Below are 23,073 nucleotides of genomic sequence, written 5' to 3'. Positions count from 1 at the left end.
AAAGGTCCTGAATTCCGTGATGCTTCTGAATGACAGTTGTTGAATGATTGTGCATAAGTACTTCAACCTCTACTTACCATGACAGAGGAAGTGTCAGGAGACTGTTATCCAACATTGTCTGTGGTAATTCCATTGCTAAGGAGCATTCAGTATGCCCTAAAACCAATCCAGACCGACACAGGTGCAGGCTTGTTTCAAAAACCACACTAGTAGAGGTTATATCTAGAATGTTTTCTGGGTTGGAAATCAATAAAGTTGCATCTAAGGCAACATTATTAGATCCTAAGTTTATAAAAACATCATTTGGGCTTCAGAAAAATGCTAACAAAGCAGAAAAACTTATTAAGAAAATATAATTAATAATAAAAAAATCATTCAAAACCCAGACAAGGAATTTCCACAAATTGAAAATGAAGTTGTAACAGTTCAACCTTTTCCAATGTACGATCAGAATCTTACGAAAAAAGTTGGTTCAAAATAAGTTGTGGGAATGAGTAGATTCCAGACTGGAAGAAATCTATACCTTCATCAGTTGTAGCAAGAAGTGTTCTTATAGATCGACACTATTTGGAACTACCATTAGCTGACTGATCGAAAAACCCTCTCCCTTATTGTGAGAATTTCAAGAATGTAATTTCATATATTTATTACTTGCAAAAAAGTACTTATGGTTTCCAGCAACGTCAGTTACTTCTGAGGGACGTTTTACAATTGCTGAGCAAGTAGCAAATGATAGAAGGGGTAGACTTGTTCCAAAACATGTTACTAAAACATAGTTTTTACAAGCTAATATGACAAAAATAATGTAACTCAAATTCATGGTAACGCCTACTGTAAAGCGAGTACAGAGGAATTTTGTGATTTAACAGTGACAAATACAAGTACCATGTTATTATACTTGAGAATTTTCTTTAAAGTACCCAATTTATACTATTAATTATAAACACTTTTATCTTTGGTAGGTGGAAAAACTAACGATTAAACTTACACTGAATTAAACTAGAAGCTTAGCTTGTGTTCTACTGTTGTTATAGTCGAAGGTTTTCATTACTAGCAAATGCACAAGTTTACATGTTTACTTTAATGTATAAGTAACTAGTCGCCATTTTACTAAATTTAGTATTTGCCAATGTTACAAGCGCAAGCTCTAGCAAAACGCTACAATACCTTGAAAACGCAAAGTAACCCATTTTTATTACATACAACTAGTGGTTCAACTAAGATTAGTCAAATCAACCAACTAGTCGACTACTTTGGGCACTGGTCGAACGGTCGAACAAACAGGTAGTCGAGTAGTCGGTTAGCCCAACACTAGTCAGTGTGGAGGCTTAGTTTATTTGTTTATTATGAAATGGTGGTGATTTCTGGATTGTTTGTTTTGTAAACTACTAAAGCAGTGTTTGATTGTCGTAAATTTTATTGAAAATGGGAAAGGTATGTTGTAGTTTATAGTTTTAGAAATGCACGACACATAGTCAGTAAATTAAATTGAATCATTTGCAATAGCCTACTAACAAACGATAGTTTTTAACTCTTGAATAAATATTCTGCAACTTTAGTGGCTGTGATTTGTACCTACTTGCAGAATATGTTTTTAATAATTTAAATCGTAACCATTGTAACATGTTGTATGCATCTTTTTAGAATGATGCAAATTCTAAGTGTCATTCAAATTAATTTTTTAAATCTCTTTTTCCAAAAACTTTATAGGTTAAGTAAGGTAGGCCTACCATAGGCTAACTAAAAAAAGTATTTAATTTATGCGTGTAACTTCCTGATAGTAACTTCAAGTGTATACATTAAATCATAAATATGCCTTTTGTTTAAACTATTAACTTATTCAGATTTCAAAAATATGCATACTGCTTTATTCTGAAAAGTATACAATTTTAGGCTTAACCCATTAGCCACTCATTATTCTTACCCCTATAGGTAGACCGTTTACAAAAAGACCCTGGGTGATTTGAGTTCACGCAGTGAGGGGTAAATACCCCTCCGTCGCTGTGATGCCGCCCTGTCCCAGTATCACCACCACTGCTCAGCATTTGCTCTATCGGATCATCTGACTGATCCGATTCAGTTGGTCTCGTTCACTGCTGCGATTCGTTCAGTGGAACCAGTCAGTACAGAGTTACAGATTCTTCCCGCTAGAACGTGTTATACCGGTCATCGTGTTGACCGAATCGAATGAACGACTGAATGTAATGACCGAGTGAACGAAACAAGCCGCTTGTAACAAATTGTTCGAATAGACAGAAAAAACAGCATATCCTATTGTACATTGAATGGATAGATATATAACAATAAATGTATTGTTTCAAGAATCTAGTAAATGTAAATGGATCTATTAAAACTGCTAAAACAATTTAATTGTAAGTTACCAGATACATTACTAAATATTTTAAATGCTAATCAATGGACTTGGTTGATTGACATGCCTTTGATTTATCATAAGTAAGGTTATTCCCTTATAAAGGTTTAAAGAAATTACTACAAATTAAACAGACACATTGCTGGTTTGAAAACCATTAATTTAACAAGATATTTTATATCCACCCGATTAACTACCACCACTTTTTATAATAACCAGACTCCCTATTCCCCTGTTAAGTTATACGATTATGGTCTTATTCTTAATCGGCAGTGATCGAAAGAACAAGTGAACAATTTCGGGGACCTAGTGTAACCTAACGCATAAACTTTATAGTTTTAGTGGGCAGGGTACGATAGTGGACCCGGTTTTTTATATTAAAATTGGCAAACGATATTACTTAATCATAACCATCGATATAACCAATCGTAGCTGATTAATTATTTTGTGAACAATTAACTTAATCTATATTAACAGCTGTAACCACTTTCAAATAATTCACGTATTATTATTATCATTATTATTATTATTATATATATATATATATATATATATATATATATATAAAACAATAATAATCTTTATTATACATACACGTAATAATATATAATTACTTGTGTATAATTATAAACAATTCAATAATTATTACATAACCAATATGAATTGTGGCTCATAATTATTTATGAGTTTTCCTATATATTCATATTTTAATAAAAAACATATGATTGTAGACTAGGATTAGAGATGCGAATATTAGGTATCAATGATTATATTCTTCGATATAAAAAACCGGGTCCGCTTATCGTACCCTACGCACTAAAACTATAAAGTTTATGTGGGTATAACCACACAGCTGATAAACGTAGACAAGAAGGGGCTGGTCCCACTCCCTACCACAACTTCCCGCCAGAAGCAGGCCCCTCGTGCTCGGTACTGCTCAGGTTTCTTTGCAAGCGGTTTATCTATAACCTCCTTGTACAAATCCAATTAAATATGGAAAAAATGCAAGGGTTTAGCAAAACTCTCATAACATTCAATTTTATTGCTCTTTGTTTGACTGAGCCATTGTCTTTTAGCTGATGAAACAGGTTATAATATACTGTATTTTATAAGCACTAGAGTAGACTATATAAAAATTGTTTAAATATCTAGAATCATTTTTAAAAATTTAATTTTTTTGTAAATTTTGAAAGCAAGAAATTGTTTTTAGTGCAAAACATAGTTATAATCATGATATTTAAGGTAGTTTTATAGGAAATTTATATGTTTAGTATATGTTCCTTTGTTTAGTTTTAATACATAAACTTTATTATTTGATCCTATTCTAATGTTTAAACAAATATTTAATAATGTATGTCGTCATTACGGTACCGTCCTGTGATGGCCAACCCGGTACCAAAACGCTGATCACGTTCATATTTTTATGGCGTTAATACATATTTATATGTATAGGAAATGTTCTTTAGTTTGATTTTAATATATATGTATACTTTATTATTTGAGCCCATACTATTGTTTAAACAAATATGTTATAACGTATGTCGTCATTACAGTCTTGTCTTGTGATCAGTGTTTTGGTACTGCGTCGGCTGTCAAGAGACGGTACCGTGATAAGTGGTTAATGGGTTAATTAAATGTATAGGCTACAGTACAATAAGCAGCCACCATTACAATTGAATCATCGATATTTATGGGTATCAAATCCTCAATATTCATGATTATCTAAAACTTCTGAAATTAAAATGTTGAACCAAATTACGCTAGCCTAGCCTATAGATATTTCAATTAACAGTTTAGTTCGGCTGCTTTAATGTCTTGAAAAGTAATAATTTAATGTTGATTAGGGCTGCAATATAATAAGCGTCCAACACTCGAGTGATCGATAAAATTGAATCAACAATATTCATGAGTAAAGAATCATCTCTACAACTACTTAAATACCAAATAACGTTCTATTTAATTATATTGTATTTCCAATTACAGTATAAAAAGTTAAGTTAATTAAAAAAACAATCTAGGGTAAGTATTTATAAAATCTAACAACCAGTATAATTTTTACTTACTTTTTACTATTTTGAAGAATAAACATGTCTGAAAAAAATAACACATGTTCATAATCACTGCACTTGCTGTCATTACAGATCTGTGTCAATAGTGTCAGTAACAAGTAATTCAGTGATAACCTATCACTGGGATACTGTTGTTTCAGTAACAGCTGGGCTGAATGATTTGTTCCCGTAATGATTTTTTTGGTTTTGGATTCCTCGGTAACCAGTAACAGCCCAGGCCATTTCGTGTAAGCAATAAGGCATATATTGTTAGCAATGGAAATATTACAACACTATGTAATGTTTATAAACTTTATAAGTTCTTACCACATATCGTGGAAAGTTTTTCCTTTTTTTTGCCTTTTATAAATTTATTAATTTATCAGTCTATGTTATATTGTAGTGAGTTAGTTAAATTTTTGTATACTAACATGCTACCACGGTAACAGGTTACAGGAACGTAATAATTCAACACGTTAATTTGTATAGGTCAACCGCTATTAAAGAAACCTGTGCAGAAGCAAATTTCTGAGCAGTAGTACCGCGCGCAGGAGGGGCCTCCCTCCGGCGGGGAGTTGGGGTGGGGAGTGGGACCAGCACCTTCTTGTATCTGTTTATGAGCTGTGTGGATCGTGTCTTGCTCTCACAGTTTTGTTTACACTGCAGCTACTTTACCTGTTCTATAACTATGTAATTTTTGTGTAGGTGTATACAAGTGTCGCAGTCTAAGCATAAAGTATTAATTGAACAAATTAATGTAGCGATAGAAGTATCCAGGAAGCTTGCATTTTGTTTTGAGGTTAGTCGTGCAGTGGCAGTGGCCATTAGAGATGTGTCGTTCAATTCAAACGGGTCAGTCAAGTGAACAAGTTATCCAGATCAGAATGTTTCAAAAGACCCGTTCACCTAGAACGTTTCGTTCACTTTTTCCTGCCAACGGAATAAGTTTGATATTTTTTCAAACCAGATATGTTATTTTTAATCGTCATTAAAATTTATAGTATTATTATTAAGTTCGTTTAAAAACTCTTATCCATGAAAAATAGCTTAACATCATATGGAACTAACTATACAATAGAGTTTATGCATTAGGTTACACTAGGTTCTCAAAATGGTTCAGTCGTTACTTTCATTCACTGCTAACCGATTAAGAATAAAACCGTAATCATATAACTCAACAGGGCGACTAGGGAGTCTCCCCATTTGTAGGGAATAACCTTACTTATGATAAATCAAAGGCATATCAATCAACCAAGTCCATTAATTAGAAGTATTAACATTTAAAATATTTAGCAATGTATCTGGTAACGTACTATTACATTTTTTAAATAAGTTTTAATAGATATATTTGCATTTACTAGATTCCTAAAATAATACATTTATTGTTTTATATATATATATATATCCATTCACTGTACGATTTGCTGTTTCTTCCTCTATTCGAATACTTTTTAACTAGCAGATCCTTTTGTTCACTCGGTCATTACATCCAGTCGTTCATTCGTTCATTTTATTCAGTCAACACGATGACCGGTATAACACGCTCTAGCGGGAAGGCTCAGTAACTGTGTACTGACCGGTTCAACTGAACGAATCTCAGCAGTGAATGAGACTGACTGAGCCGGATCAATCAGATGATCTAATAGAGCGAATGCCGAGAAGTGGTGGGGATACTGGGAGAGGGCGGCATTACAGTGTCGGAGGGGTATTTACCCCACCCTGCGTGAACTCAAATCATCCAGGGTCTTTTTGTAAGCGGTTTACCTATAATATGTATTGACAAACGACAGTATATCCCGTCTAGCATCCATTACTTAAATACCACACACGGTTTAACTTTGTTTAAATTAATTTGGAACAATAACGTCAAACTGAATTAGGTTATAAACTTTTAATATTGTATAATAGTGATGCTACAGTTTTGTATGTCAATGAAATATAATGCATTTTAAATTTTATAAAATAATACAACTTTCTTTATATTAAGTTTGGGCACTTATATAAAGATACATAAACTACAAGATAAATAAACATGTCTGTCAGCATTTAAATCGTTCTAATTGATATCAATCACTCGATTGTTGGACGCTTATACTGTAGTCTTGAATAGTATGTATATATACTATGAAATGTATATATAATGTAACAAACCTAACAGTTTAATATTTACTTGTTTACTATTTTTTTATGCATAAACGTGCCCGACACCTTGTAGCAAATAACATATGTACCGGTGCATCGCTATTGTACTTGCAGCTATTATTCAAGTATCATTTTCACGATTTTACTTAGTTTGAATTAATTTGGAACAATAAAGTTGAAGCCAATTATGATATAGGCTGTTAAGATTGGATTACTGTGACTATAATTTTATATATGTACAACAAATACAGGCATTTATTATAAAAATATTGTTTTTTTATTATATTTTTATATGCAAATATTTAATATTATAGGAAATAATATGTTTTTAATTATATTTTTATGACTCTACAAAAACAAACCTTAATACAAAACTACATTCATTTATTACAAAGTAAGTTGGTTTGGTTACAACTGAAATAGTACATGATTGTTAATATTCATCAAATCAAATTTAGTGTTAAAAAATCAGTTTCAAAATATGGATTTTCTCAAAAAGTGCATATATTTGAAAATGAAAAATTCCTATAAATAGTTTATATTTTTCGTAAGTGATTCTCAACATTTCAAGTTGGAGGCTTATCGGTTCATAGCAAAAATAATTTAAGAAAGGGTGCCCTTAAGACAGCAGTCTTGTTATTTATAAAAATAATTTGTTTTCGTTGAAAATTGTTTTTATTTTATAATGCACTTTATTTGAAAATGAAAGAGACATTCATAAATAAAAATAGGAGACTCTGATCTTGATAGGTGATTCTTCAAGTCTGTGCCAAAAAGACCAAAAAAAAATTATTACTCAAAAGAATGTGCTGTACAATGTAAAAGTAATATGAAATAGTATTAACTGATGCTATCATAAGCAAAGTTTTGTTAAAAACAGAATGGCATTTTTATGCTACTGCCTATGGAAAAAAGACCATGTGATGGAGTTAGCAGTTGAATGAAGAGACTCGATGAAAGAACAAGCGTACAATGTCCATGTGAAGACCAAATTTTAACTCTTTTCACACTCTATGATGAGTAGTTGAAAATTTATCTGAAGTTAATGTTTACCTTCTCCAATCAAGATATATGGTTAAAAATTAATTCCAGATACATTTTCAACTACCCATTCATAAATATAAATATACTAGCTGTTACCCGCGGCTTCGCACGTAATCTTAAAACCAAAGTCCTTATATTACTTAGTAAAAGCAATTATGATGTAATATGATGGGAGTCCCATAAAAATTTTAAAACGTAAGTAGGCATACATCAGGTAGATATTATTTAAGTTCATGGTAAATAGTATCAGAGTTTAACTTAATTATTATATCATGTTTGGCACATGTAGGAGCATTTCTGGTTCTAATTAATTATATACATAACGTCACAGCTGAATCTGCCTTGTCATCCCCATCAAGAAAACACAAATCTCAGATCACACAGGTCTCGGAAACTTACTTCGGTCAAAAAGTGTATATTTCCAGTCCTTGTCATATATTTCAGTCTAAGATATTTCCAGTACTATAGTAGAGTTTACCTGTTGTTCTGACGAAGAAGAAATATATATATACTTACTTTGGATGCCTACTTTGGTTAAATAGTGCCTACTTAAGACCATTTAAATTCACTTACCTACTATGTCACAGTTTAGCTTGCCATATTGCCTCGATCAAATTTTATATACGTTCAATTATCTAGTTCTCGGAAATCTACTTTGGTCAAAATCGTGTTGACATAGTTGAGTTTACCTTGTCCTGATGAAGAAAATACACACATAAGTAGGACAGAAAAGCCTATTACGACCTAGGAGAGAGGCTCCTACCTACTTACTATGTACTTTCGGTATAAGAGGGAAATTCATATTAAGGTTTTGCAACTTTCCAAAATAATCGTTATTAAAGTTTTGCGTTACACTTGTTTTTTGGACTGTAGCCAGGGAAAGAATGAATCGTTGAGGCATGTTAGTATTCATTTCTCTGTTTTTCCATTAGCCATTGTTAAAATGTAATATCATAATGTCAAGGAAGCCCACCAGTTTAAAGTAACTTATGTGAAAACATTCATAACTTTGTTCATTAAGGTTAGTTTTATAACAGTATTTAATGCATTAGATGATTTTAATTCGTCACTGGCGCAATCTGGAGTAAAATTTATATATTAATGTTTTATTTACTATCTGCATTACACTACCGATCAAGCACTGTTTACTTATTATTGATAAAATTCAAATGTAAACAGAATGATGTTTCAGAAAGTTTGTCGAACTATAGCTGTCAACAGCTGTCAAAATACGTTTCGTTCTTATCATAACATTTGAATGTAAACAAACTAATTTTTCAATTTGAATTCAACTTTATTTGGTGAAATGAATGTGTTATGGGTGGTAAAGAACACTCTAAATGTTAATTCAGACCAAAAGCTATACCCGTTCCAAATTTCAGCACAATTCGTATAGCAGTTTCAGCGTGATTCGATGACAAACCTAGAAACATCCAAATATCCAAACATTCAAACTTTCACATTTATAATATTAGTGGGATTTGTTGTTAAGCAAACTATAATAAAATATCTTATTGTAGGCCTGCAGATTCCTACAACTTTAAATGTTGATATTTAAAAAAAAGTTCTTATAACCTTTAAAGGTACAGTGATGAAATTTTTACCACGTCTTTATTATATAAAAAAAAAATTGGGTATTTTATTCATCTGTTTATGTTATTTGATATGAACAGAAATATTTTGTAATGAAATATAGAAATTTTTGTTATTTTTTTCATGTTGGGATAACATTTGGTATGAAATTATATAGTGTAATATATATGACCATATAATTCAAATATGATCTTCTATTACTATGTGAATTTTTTTAATCGTTTTAATTCTATATATGGTATTAATTATTTTTTTGTAACTATGTTTTCAGAATTAATTTCAAAAGTATTCAGGCTTGTTCTATACACAGTATCATATTTATTTTATGTAGTTGTAACAAAATCCATTATAGAATTGAATTTATTCTACATTGCAAACTCTTATTCTATTTTACAGAAAGCAGGAATGCGTCAATACACTACTTTATCTGAAATCGACCATAAAATGCAATTTATCAACGTAGTGGCTGTAATCAACTCAATATCTCCAACAATAAAACGTAGCAAATTGGTAAGTGAAAATAACTAGTTGCTAATGCTACATCCTAAGCTATATAATGTCCCATATAGTCCTGTTATGCATCTGTTTGTTGTTGCCTTGTAATTCCTCCAGTGATAATTTTGAGGCTACAATACACTTTTTTGTTGAAGTGTGATCCAAAATATTACATTACGGACCTTCGTCATATGACATTTGTTTCCAAATGAGAACTTTGTGGTATAATGTGACTTGACTTAGATGAAAAACATAAAACCAATATTTAAGATAATCTTACTTTTTGTTTCAATTTGTGAAGTTTGCTAAGCTCTGCAGACTTGAGGGTCATGTTGAAATGCTGTAGATGGAGCTTATATTGGTCACTGTTAACTTAGATGAAAAACATAAAACCAATATTTAAGAATTAAGAATTTAAGTCTTAAATATTGGTTTTATGTTTTTCATCTAAGTTAACAGTGACCAATATAAGCTCCATCTACAGCATAATGTGACTTGTCGATATGTAATAATTTAACTAAAGCAGTGTAATTTATTTGAAATTAATTTATGAAAATACTAATAATACAGCTTGTTTTGAATATAATTTTAAAATTGAAAATATCCAGATTTCACAGTGAATGAAACAGATATTATGAATTACAACTCTTAAATGACTTACAACGCTTTGATGATTATGTAAATTGTAATTCTTGTAATAATTATCATAAGCTGTATAGAATTCACATTGCAGAGGAAATACAAAAACAAGTCATTGATTCAGCCATCTCAAAATGTGGTTGTATAGGAATGTCTCATGCTTTGTAAGAGGATACTATCCTTTAACACCTAACAAGCAGAAACGGTTTGGTGTACAAACATTTTTCTATGTGACTGTGAACTGAAGTGGTTTTAGACTTCATAGTTTTACCACAAATATAAATGAGGATAGTACTAATTATGGGGTTTAATCAACAATGATGAAAAGTGTTTTAAGGCCATATCCTAACCAGTCACACAGTTTATTGATAATTAGGATTCTAGTCCAGATCTGTTTTCTTGAAAATATAACATAAATATTTGTGTTCAATGAAATGCTAAATGGAAAAGTATCCCCCTCCTTTAAAAACATATAAAAGGTGTTATTGAGTTGGAACACAATGACATATTCTTATGACATGATGGTGTAATGAGTGTAATAAAACCTTAATTATTACTCTGGATAAGTATGAAATGATAAGCGTGAACACAAGATCAGGAAAAAATCAAATGAAGCCATTGTGTTGTTAATTATTAAAAAAATATTGTGGCTATGGATCAAGCCGATATGATAGTGTCATTCAACAACAGAGCAAGAAAAATTGTCAAGTGATAGGTCTAGATGTTTCTTCATTTATGTGATGTATTAGTTTTGAATGCCTATCTTATATATAGAAAAAAATGGAAGTAACAAATCCTAATATAAATATTCATATCATAGCCTTTTGTATTACCCCCTTTTTTAACACGAATAAATAATTTATATATAAAACCATTTTCCCCAAATTGTGAATGGCTGTCAACTTTAAAGCGTAAGAGTTGTCGAAAAGTGTAAGTGTAATAAAACTTTAATGTCAATTATTACATAATATTAATGTGTATTATATATTACTGTAATATTGTGTCTTTATTGGTAAATAATATAATTAAAACTGTGCAGTGTTGAAAATATACCATACAGTAATATTGCAGAAATAGTGGTGAAATTTCATGATTTCTAGAAGATAAGATAAGTTACAATACATTACTCGGATACGTTCTCTACTAATAATAGTCTCTTAACCAAAAGAAATGTTCAAAATGGTTACTATCCACATTGTACAAAATCATGACATAATGTAATTGTATGAACATGCATTCTATTAAACATTAAGTTTAAATTAGTCTCTAGACAAATGACTAGTTAAAAGCATCGAAATCCTGTTATCCTTTCAAATCTTCCATTACCCATAGTCAATAATCAATTTGAAACTAATAGTTTATACCCTTATTTTAGTATTTGCATGTTTCAAGATGATTAAGTAATAGCTATGAACTATTGTACCAGATATTATTCCAATGTATTGAGAATTGTTATAACAACAGCCATAATACAATTTTTTGAAACTATGTCGGAAGGAAAAAATTCCCTTCACGTATGCTGTTGTCTCGAATTATTATAAAGATTGAATTTTCTTCTATACTTCTAAAACTTTTGAACGACCGCTTTCATAGAAAAAATATTAAGAGTAACAGTGGCTTTAAAATGCTTAAAAATGTTATTTCAATTCTAATTTATGTTTTAAAATATCCCAGACAATTATAATAATCAATATTACTTTGTTACTTTCCTTCCATGTTAATATATATTTTTTTTAATTAAGTTTGTGGGTTTACTACCGTGTGGATACTTGTGCAAATGGTAATCACAAAATTCCGGTTTCAGATTTGTCTTCACTGAACAAATTGTTTTAAAATATCTGAAAATGTACTATACACGGAATTTAACAGACAAAGTTATCTTGTGTAATTTTTAACATTTTTCTGGAACCAAGGTGTTAAATACGCTATAACTATCTGGTTTCGTTAAAGATTTATATGTGGATTTATAACAGTTGCACATCCTATAAAGAAGGATAATATTGCTTTAGCTCCTAAACTGAAAGTCCTATGTTGGATTGTATCAACACAATAGTATATTGGGATTTACGATAGTGTATAGGACAACATGATAGCCTTTCATTAAAAATCTATTCCAATAGACAGGGACTACTATTATTTTATTACGTACTGTGTAAAATACGTTTTTATCCGTTTTCTAAATTGAGAAAGATGAGATGACGTTTTGTGTAAAGTTTAAGTTAAGTTAATAACTTTAACATTTTCACAAAATACATAAACTTAAATCTTAAGTAAAGTTAACACTATACTGATAATTTTTGTATCATCGAAGTTGCTATGTAATTTTGATTTTGAGATCACATATTGAAACCATCATCGAGTTGCCTTTACCAGGACGTGACAGATGGAGGGCATTGGTCCTTTTCTATTTAGAGGCTCTTCCATTGAGCTGAAGTCCGAGATCAAGTACTTGGGCGTAATCCTAGATAGGGTTCTAAACTGGGGACCTCACCTAGAAAGGGTCATCGCCAGAGGGGAAATGGTCTCTAATGCAATGTAGATGTGTGATAGGTGGGCACTGGGGACTGAAGCCAAGGCTCTTGTACTGGCTTTATGTTTCCGTAGTCAGACTTGCACTAATGTATGGAGCTGTCGTCTGTTGGCCAAAAACGGAGGTCAAGATGGTGGTAGCTCGTCTGGCGGGTATCCGAAGGATGGCCTGCCTTGCTATTACTAGGGCTTTTCCTAGTGCGCCAGGTGCAGCTCTAGACACCTTGTCTCAACTTCGCCCCCCTGGACATTGTCATTCGGGCTATGGCCAGGAGGAGTGCCAACTGTCTTCAGCAGATGGGACTCTGGTCGGGCTGCAGCAGTGGGCACTGTAGAATTAGCACCTTGATACAGGAGGATGCTCTGCATATGATCTCTGATCAGACGCCACAAAAGTTTTCCTTTGACAAACCCTTTAGGATTGTTGTACCCTCTAGGGATGATTGGTCAGAGGGAAGGAAACCTCTTCCACCAATGGTTCACAGATGGCTCTAAAACAAAAAGCGACACAGGCACTGGAATTCTGGGAGTGAGACCATGCAGGGAGCTGGTGGTCCCTATGGGTCCATATCCGACAGTTTTTCAGGTGGAGGTCGCAACTATTATGGAATGAGCTCGTGAGAATTTTCGTCTGCGATATAGGAGCAATGGCGCTGGACTCTTGTGTGATCAAATCCAAACTAGTTTAGGATTGCTATCAAGCCGTTTCCTTCCTTGCCAGAATCAACAATGTGACCGTTTGTTGGGTTCCTGGTCATGAGGGGATCCCTGGGAACGAAAGAGCTGGTACCCTGGCCAACTGGGGCTCAGTTACAATTGGGCCCTCAACCGTTCTGCGGTGTTCCAAGGTGTGAATCCTCTAGGGTTGTCTCAAATGGGTTCACGCGGAGCATGAGAGAAGATGGAGGTTGCACCCGAGCTTGAGAATGAGCAGAATGGTATTACAGACGCCTTCCTCCAGGGTGGCGTCGGACCTTCTCTCATTAAATAGATCAATGTCTTCTCGGGTTATTGGTCTTATCACGAGGCTTGGTCACCTGAGGAAGCATCTTCACAAAGTCGGCATCCTTCAGAAGGATCCGCTCTGCAGAATGTGTAATGAGCAGGATGAAACTGCTCTTTGACTACCCTTCAATAGCAAAGGAGCGATATGTCATCTTTGGTATTTTGGACAGGGGTGGTGAATTTCCCCAGGAGGACCTGATAGGTTGTTTTCGGCGGTTTGTGGAACTGCTGAAATTATAGTCTGGTAGGCCTCATGGTGTGTTTCCGTGGTGCGCAAAAAGCCCTTGAGGCTTAAGTGCATGGCAGTAGGCTGCCCCAAGGGGAAAAAAAATCCATCATCGAACTGTGTCTTGTCTGTATACATATATACATACAAAATAGTAGTACTCCAAACCACATGTCGCATAATACGCTTCACCGAGGTTGCATTCAAAATTTTAAGTGTATAGGCATTCCATTCTTGATATGCCTTGCGGGCAGATACAGAAAATAAACTTTTCATCACCTCAGTAGACAAACAAGAAATTGTGTCAATGATAGATAAGCTTCAATGACGCCCAGTCAAATTCCATGATTGGGCATGCACCACCATTGAACTCGGATGTTCCTTGTATAAAAATAAAGTTTATGCAAAATTTCATGTGTATAAATCAGTTCGTTTTTGAGATAGCTTTCGGACAGCAGGTAGACAAAAATTAATGGCGACAGACCTCGAGGATAGGCCGTCAAGCTCAGGTTAACTTTACTTTTCAATGAATAACTCTCATTGAGAAGTGATGTAGTAAAACATGCTTTCAGTCACTTTACAGAAATTATAGACCTTTAAATTAGAAAATTTAAGCATTTTTGTAACCAGGCTCTAAAATAAATGTTTGCATTATGAATGTGTGTTAAACCTTTGATTATATTAGTTGTGTAACTAATACAATCAACTTTATACCTTCAGGAAGTGATAATTTTTAATTATTTATGAATGGAGGAAATCGTATTTTTTATAATCATAATTTTAGAAAAAGACATATTTTGTTATTCTTTAAAAATTTAGTTACTAGTTTAGTCTACAATTAGTTTACAAAGTTTTACCTTAGAAGGTGATTTTAAGTTTTCATTTATTTCATATTTGCATCATATATCTTGCCATTTTCCTATGTAACTGTAAGTTACCTAATTCATGACATGGTATAATATAATATTAATCCATTTGAGTAATTGTTTTACTTGCAGAATAATTAATAATAGCCTAGGCCTATGGGTCTTTTATAACGTAGGCTAAGTAAAATTTTATTTCAACATTAGGAATAAAATAACAATTAAGTAATGAATGTAATAAGGATATGAGAAGGGCATAAATTCTCTTAATATTAAATGTTTCGATAGTGTTAGGAAACTGAATCTCATTTTCATTTACTACTTTCATGGGTTAGGCCACTCAATACGTGTTCCTAAAAAAGATGTAATATTTATTAAAAATTAACATATGGCGCTCTCTTATTTAAAAATTTCTTTTGAGTAAAGTAACAATCTCCTGAAGGAACCATGTCTTAAAACTATAAGCCCATATAAAATTAAAGCCCATGGGCAGTAACATTTTTGCTATTTTTGCTATTAACATATAAGTTCCTTTAGGTATTCCTTAGTAATATTATTAGTATTCCAAATTTATGTTATGTGATAAATTATAAGACTAAAATGTATAAATATTTTCATAAGCCTTCTATAATAGGCTGTTATGGTAGCTTTTTATACATTTTACAAAGCTTAGTGACTTAAATTAATATTTTTTAAGATACTTTAAAATGTTATCTTAACAAGTCTAAAATATTATCAAGAATATTTGTAATTACACAGGCCTATTATTTAGAATATGCTAGAAACGTTACATCATATTTTATACACTTTAGTAGATTGGCCGTAGGCATGAAGGCTGTAATTAACCGTATTTATTTTGTACTGAACAATTTTTATAAGCCATTAAAATGTAACAACTTGGAAAAGAAATTTTGTTATTCTTTAAAAAATTAGTTACTTTAAAATAAAACACACATCCATTCCTCATCTGATTGTATCTTTCGTATGTATCTTGTAAATCTTTTCCTTATCTTCAACCGTTTTATTTTGAGCCAAATTATAAGATAATCGTGCTTTCTGCATCCAATACATAGCCTCATCCAATTTATATAGTTTTTTATAATTTTCCTGTCTGTACTTTTATAAATAGATAATTTCTTAATTAGACTTTTAGACTGTTTATTCTAACCTGACTGATTCTAAATTATGGTAGTGTTTTTTCTTTTTCTTTTATGTTATCAGAGAAAGCGATAAATTTTATTATTTTTGTATGTTATCAAAAAAAGAAGGCAAAATTATAAAGCATGTAGCCCATGTCGCACCCTTGCTGTCAAGCGTGGAATTCATTCAATCCACTGTAATATTCACATCTAACGATGTTTTGAATTGTTTAGTTATTTAAAATGTATTAGTATACCATTATAATATGTATATCTTCATTCAGAATGTAATTAAATAAGTGTGCTCAGTTTAACACAAGCTCAGTCAATTTTAAGACTCAGTGAGGTTAGCCTTGTAAAACTATTTGTTTGGTTATGATAGAACCGAGAACGGAGACATAGCAAAGGAAGAGAGGAACTAATGGAGTGTCTGGAGGGGTATGGCCGGGCAAGGGGACTGCCGGTGATGGGGGCAGAGAGAGTGCGCACCTGCTTGTGTTTCCACAAACAGCGTGGCAGGAAGCAGACTAAAAATACGAAGGCGCTAGTATTTTTTTTTTTTTTTTTAATCAACACAGATTCTATATGAATACATTAAAAAAAATTAAATAACACCAAATTTTATATATCACTCCCAAAGGGATAATTAATATTTTTTCTGTAACATTTTATACATGTTGGAAAAATTAACTCGTATTTTTCAAAATTAAAATTATGTCAATCCCTCAGGATATATGTTCAGGTGATGATTACTTTTTGGGCAGGGTAGGTGGTGGCTTGCGAGCCGCATTAGATGCAGCACTGCGTGTGGTAGGGGCTGGTTGTGGAGGGGAAGGTGGAGGGGGTGGTGGGGTAGGCACTCTAACAGAATATATATACAGTATATTATATCACATACTTACTGTAAAAATTAGTAATATTTATCATCAGCAGTTTTCAATTGTGCCTGAGTATAAAATAGCCCAAAATGACTACTTCAGATGTCTATAACTCCTGGTGAAGTGATCCAAAATTTTTTTCTTTCTCTGCATTCAAGAAGGGTATGACAGTAAAATTTAAAAAAATTACTCAACCCAAAATCGATTGCACCACCTTAAAATGACAGTTCTCACAGTCTGGAGGCCTATGGGCAGTGCCAAGGACTCAACTTTGCTTTGCATCTTTCTCTGCCATTTCCTCTACCACTATTTGAGAGTTTGTCTCAATAGGGAATTCTAAAACCTTGTACACAAGAAGGGGCCCATAACAGTGAAAGGATACCTCTTCAGAGTAATCTTCATGAGCTTATACATTTTTCCTCGTTAACAAATATTTGATACACTATAAACATACTAATGAAAATGTAAAATAATCACACTTGTAATTTCGTCCTACTAGCAGTGTTTTTGATAAATAATTAAATTGTTTTCCATGAAAAAAATGTTAGTTTTATTTTCCTTATTCCTTTGAAGGTCGTTTTTTTGGAAAATATTACTGCTTAATGCCATTAGTCTACTTCATAGATGTATAAAAATTTATGTTCTGTGAAAAGTACAACTGTCTGATGTTTGTGAAAAAATGAAAATAACTTTATTGTCCCTACATGAAAGCCCAAACCTTCAACTATTCTTCAACATAATTTTCACTGATGTTCAAACACTTGTCATAGCAGGTGATCAATTTTTGTATACCCTCTTCGTAGAAGGTTCCTGCCAACAAATGTAGCCACAACGCCACGGTAGTTTTCACTTCATCGTCGGTTTCAAGATGTTTGCCGTCTAGCTTGTGCTTCATGTGCAGGTACAAGTGATAGTCAGACTGTGCCAAGTCCGGGCTGTAGGGCGGTTAATCGAACTGTTTCCAACGAAATTGTCAAACCAATGTTTGATGGGGCCGAGCATTGTCATGGAGCAACACAATTCCGTCACTGAGCATTCCTCTCCGTTTGTTTTGATTGCCCGCCTTAGTTTTCTTAAGGTTTCGCAATACCTTGCCACATTAATGGTTTCACCTCTTGGCAGAAAATCAATCATCAAAACACCTTTCCGATCCCAAAAGACAGTGCAAATGAATTTTTGTGCAGACATTGCCATCTTGAATTTTTGTTTCTTTGGGGATTGCGTGTGTCGCCACTCCATTGACTGCTGTTTGGTTTCTGGTGTGACATGACGGACCCAAGTTTCATCACCTGTCACAATTTTGTTTGAAACATCCTTGCCACCATCACTGTACCGTGTGAGAAAAGTAAGTCAAAGCACTTCTGAGCCTCTTTATTTTGTGCACGTCAGTGAGCATTTTGGGAACCTATTGGGAACACAGCTCACGATAACCTTAATGGCACATAACAATTTCGTACTGAAGAGTGTGTGAAATTTGTTGGAAATTGTCAGATATCATTGTCATAGTGAAACGTTTGTTCTTATGGATTTTTTCGTCAACTGTCCTTACCAGATCATCGGTGACGAGAGAACCGCTCTGATTCTCATCATGCTCATTTATTCGACCGCCATTGAACATTCCCACTTTTTCACCATTCCTTCATTCATCATGTCTTCCCTGTAAACATCTTGAATGATGATGAATTCAACCGGTTTAAAATTTCCTTGCATTAAAAAATCTTATTATAAAACGAATCTCGCAATCAGCGGGATCACTAATTGTCTTAAAAATTTTAAACGTTAAGGGAAAACTGAAACCTCAACATAGAACAACTAAAATGGAGCTAGTCGATATCCAGTGAACAAAGACGACTAGTGTGCATGCGCGGAACACAGATTGCAGCGCTACGGCGACAGTAGAATTAAACTGTACTTACTTTCTGAACACGTCTCGCACTACAGTGCAGTACTGGTAAACTACTGCAATACTGGTTACATTACTGGTAAACTATTTGAATGAAACAGCTGCTTCATTCAAACTAAAACAGTTATGTAAAACTTTATTTTCTAAACCTAATAATACAATACACACAGAGGAACTTCTTTTTCCAATCTCTTGCTATGTTAACTAATGCCCCCTTCTCAGGTTTTATTAGAGAGATGAACTTGCATTTTTTTAATCAAAAGGATCATATGTTTTTACATTAATTAAAACATACAATACGATTAAAATTTTTAACATTAAATTGTTGTTTCATTTTCAGGAAGTTTAATAAAAAAATCTTTTGTTACAAAATACAATTTTAATCTTCAATTTTTTATATAAGTTTGGAAATCTGTTTGGTTGAATCTGTTATAACTTCCAGTTATAAAAACTAGTAAATAGATTGTACACCAAAAATCGGATTGATATCTCTGATACCTTCTGCCATAATGGGTTATTTATCTTTAAAAAGATGTTTTTTCAGAAAATGGAAGAAAACTAACATTATAGAAAAAAACTATACTTATAATTAATTTGTATTTTTATATACAAAAATAGATTTTCTCAAACCATTCAATATTGCCCTGGTCCATAAGGTGGGCTTTGGTCTTCATCTTTGTATTTGTCTTCAAGTTTTCATTTTAGTATGCACACATGCTGTATAAGTATTTTCACTATGAAATTAAAGCTGAGATTCTGCCCTACAATAGTTAATAACTAAACAAAAATCGGTTTTTTAAACAATTTTTCACAAAGTGGTTACCTTAATATCAGCTATTTTTCTTTTGACTGCCATTTTGTTTCCCTTAGCATCCAAAAATTGTAGTTTTACACAAGATATGTTTGGTGCACTTTTTAAATAATATGTGGGTTTTGAAATAATTGGTGGAGGAAAAGCGAGCAATAAAAAAACAAATGTATATACTCTTTTTGTTCAAGATTCTGAATCTCAGCTGTATTTGTCGTAACATAACATTCTCAGTGTTCAATTTGTAGAAACTGGAAGTGGCGAAACTGTACCCTTTGGGTCTGGAGATCTTATGACAGCATATAACTTTGTGCTATTTCTTACAAAGCAACCAAGTTAATGTAGTTGCCCTCAGTGGGGAATCTGGATTGCATCTTGTAAAATGATTGAATAGTTTTAAGAATAAATTATCTGAATTTTATATTTTCTATATTTGCAGTTATTCTCTTCTTTAACACTTTTCTCCATCAATTCTTCCACTTACCTTTCTTTGAATAGTCTACATTTGATTTGAAAAGAGGTTTTACTTCATACTTTTGGCTCTCACTTTTTATACTCATTTCTTTATTGTATATTATTGATGCATTTGTTCAAAAGAGATTCAGTCTTAAATAACATTAAAGAAACTAAACATTAGAAATAAGTATGATTTCCTTGACATTTTTTAGTCATTCTATAATAAAAATTACTGTTTTATGTACCATGACATTCGTTAATTAGAAAATTTAGGTTATTAACTGTTTCTAATTTTATCTGATTTCAGTTTGAGGTGGTTTTGGAAGTGTCAGATGCTACAATGTACAATCCAGGATTTGTTGTCAAGTTACTAATGAAGAGTGAAATTCTCAGTGAGTTTTTGGTTACTGGGAAAAAAGGATTAATTGTAGAACTCCAAGAAATAAAGGTAAGTTTACAATATTACATCAGATACTTTTTGAGTTTATTTCATTTGTTAGTTAATCTGACAATGTTCTTGTAGTGAGATTCAAAGAAACATGCTTAGTGGAATGTTCCGAAAATGTTTGAAGTCTTTTGTTTAAAATAAAAGTAAGAAAACTGTATCGTAATTGATTGAAAGTTCCCTGCCTTTGAGGGATATTACTCTGCCACCTTCTGAAGATTCCTGGGCCAAATTCCTGGGCAGTAAATGAAGGGCAGCATCAATTTTTATATACCTAATCAGTATTGTATCCCTCATCAGTTAAAAACTGACATGATGTTAGTTTTTGTAATGTTTTGTGATTTTAGGTTTACAAAAATGTCTTCATTTTCATATCGTGTAATTCATTTAACCGTTTTGTTTCTATATTTTTTGTGTTCAGTACATCCCTTGCTCGACCATCTGGTCTTATGAATCCTACAGCTTTATGTGTTTACTGAGCTCTGTTAAAATGCTAAGCGATTAAGTACTTTGTGTTTTGTTGATGTACAAGTTTTCATCTAAGATTTCATAATTGTGCTCAGTTGTAATTTTAGCCTCTTCTTCCTCAAGCAAACTGTATCAGTTCTGTGTTTAAATACTTAATTCTAAAATTAAGTCTTCATTAAAGGGTTTTATTATTTAATTTTGTATATTGATTTTTTGTGTTACATTATGTGTGATTCCTTAATTTTCTTCTTTAAGTCCAACCTTAATATCAGTATATGTTACTTGTCACAAAACCAGTTCCTTTTTAACCCTTAATGAGCAAAATATTAAGATAGAAAAACACTTTACCACGCATATTTTGTTATTAAATTTTCTTTTTTGTTTTAACATTATAATTACATAACTGCACAAAAAATATATAAAATGTTTTTTAATTAAATATTTACAAAAATTAATAATTAAAACTTGATATTTTTCAATCAATAATATGAATAAGTTACAATGCCTATATTTTGTTAGTGAGTAAAATACTTGTATATTACCCATATTTATATGTTTAGAAATATTATTTGTCAGTATAACTCAAATATATTACCTTGAAATGGCTGTGGTGAACGTGTAGTGTAGCGTCCTTGGACTGGCGGGGGTCACGACACCAAGACGAGTGAGGCATGGGAACAACGCGGCACGACACATGTCCGATATTACTGTCACTAATTTCCTACATTAGAGTCTCAACATTATTTAAATATAACTAAAAACACAACACATAAAACACAGCTAAAATAAACATAATGTAAATGTAAGGTTACTTCAGAATCACTGATCACGAGTTATTTGTTTTGTTTACTTTACAATGATCGCATTGGAAAAGGCGGGAAAACAAATAACACACTGGTTTATTAATACGTGCTGCTACCTACTAAACAGAAAGGCGTACTAAGTGTACAGGGCTACATTGACAAGTGCTGCTACGTAGTAGGTGACGTTGAAAGTAACGTGTGGCGAGAGCGCGGCAGCGAGCTGGAACGCAGCTGATGCATATATACGGATGCCGCTCGGCAAGGGTTAAGGTATTGAATTCTGCTGTAGACATTTTGGTACATTTAAATTGGTTTGGCCATTTAGAATATAGCCCCTTACATAAATCAGCTTTTATTTGTTAACATGTTTTGTACACTTTCCACATGGATGTTGTACCTTTTTCACTATTTTATCTATCAAAGTTATTGTTTTAAATATACAGCTGTTGCAATGAGTTGTATCATACATTTAAATAAAAAATACATTAATATTATAAGAATTATATAAAAAAAAACAAGTTAACATCAACAAATAAATAAATTACAAAATGTGACTTAATGACTTTACTTAACTTTACTTATTGACACTTGAACTATCAGTGTCATTAAAATAATTTAGCAAATAATATTGTAATGAAAATGTTCTCTATTGGACTGGTCCAATAAAAAAATAGATAAAAGTATTCAAAATAATACTAGTCCAGTTTAAATTTTAAAACAAAAAGTATGTGCCAGATGTTTTATTTGTTCTGGGTACCTTCAGATTTGTAGTGGAATTCTCTATCCACTAAGCTATCTAAGATGCTTGGCAGTGGCAGGTTATCAGTGATTAATAAGGTTATGTAGCCATCTGACAATGTCAGTGCTTAGTATTAGGTTAAAACCATAGACTACATAAGACCAATAGATTGACTATGCTGATGTAACTGGCATTATAGCAGCTGAAGTCATGTCCGCCATCTTGTCGTAGCCAAAAAACACAAAACTACGCTCAGAATGGTGCAAAATGTAAATACTCCTGTTATAAATAACTCATGATCTAGGCTACTTAGAAAAAAGATAACGTTTTGAAACTTTGCATGAATAAAGCTGATAAGTCAAGAACTCTAGTGATACCATCTGAAAGTTAAATAACAGTTATTTTATATTTTAAATAGTCAAATAAAGTCAGAACTGACGTAAAAATGTTAGTCGCCTGCCTGCTATTTTTGTTTTTTT

At 32.5% G+C, this 23,073-nt stretch overlaps 1 protein-coding gene across 1 annotated transcript in view; it reads left to right on the top strand.

The window, feature by feature from the left end:
* Positions 1-1,301: 1,301 nt before the first annotated feature.
* LOC124360485 overlaps positions 1,302-23,073 on the top strand; it is a 70,007-nt gene continuing 48,235 nt past the window's right edge. Inside the window, exons 1-3 of the mRNA XM_046814153.1 lie at positions 1,302-1,434; positions 9,595-9,708; positions 20,447-20,587. Of these exons, the coding sequence (XP_046670109.1) occupies positions 1,426-1,434; positions 9,595-9,708; positions 20,447-20,587 (264 nt within the window). The 5' untranslated portion in view covers positions 1,302-1,425. The remainder of the gene's footprint in view (positions 1,435-9,594; positions 9,709-20,446; positions 20,588-23,073) is intronic.

Source organism: Homalodisca vitripennis, chromosome 4 (assembly GCF_021130785.1).
Source record: "Homalodisca vitripennis isolate AUS2020 chromosome 4, UT_GWSS_2.1, whole genome shotgun sequence".
NCBI classification, from domain to species: domain Eukaryota; kingdom Metazoa; phylum Arthropoda; class Insecta; order Hemiptera; family Cicadellidae; genus Homalodisca; species Homalodisca vitripennis.
Note: the sequence above shows the minus strand (reverse complement) of the source record. Positions and strands in the feature narration are given on the sequence as shown.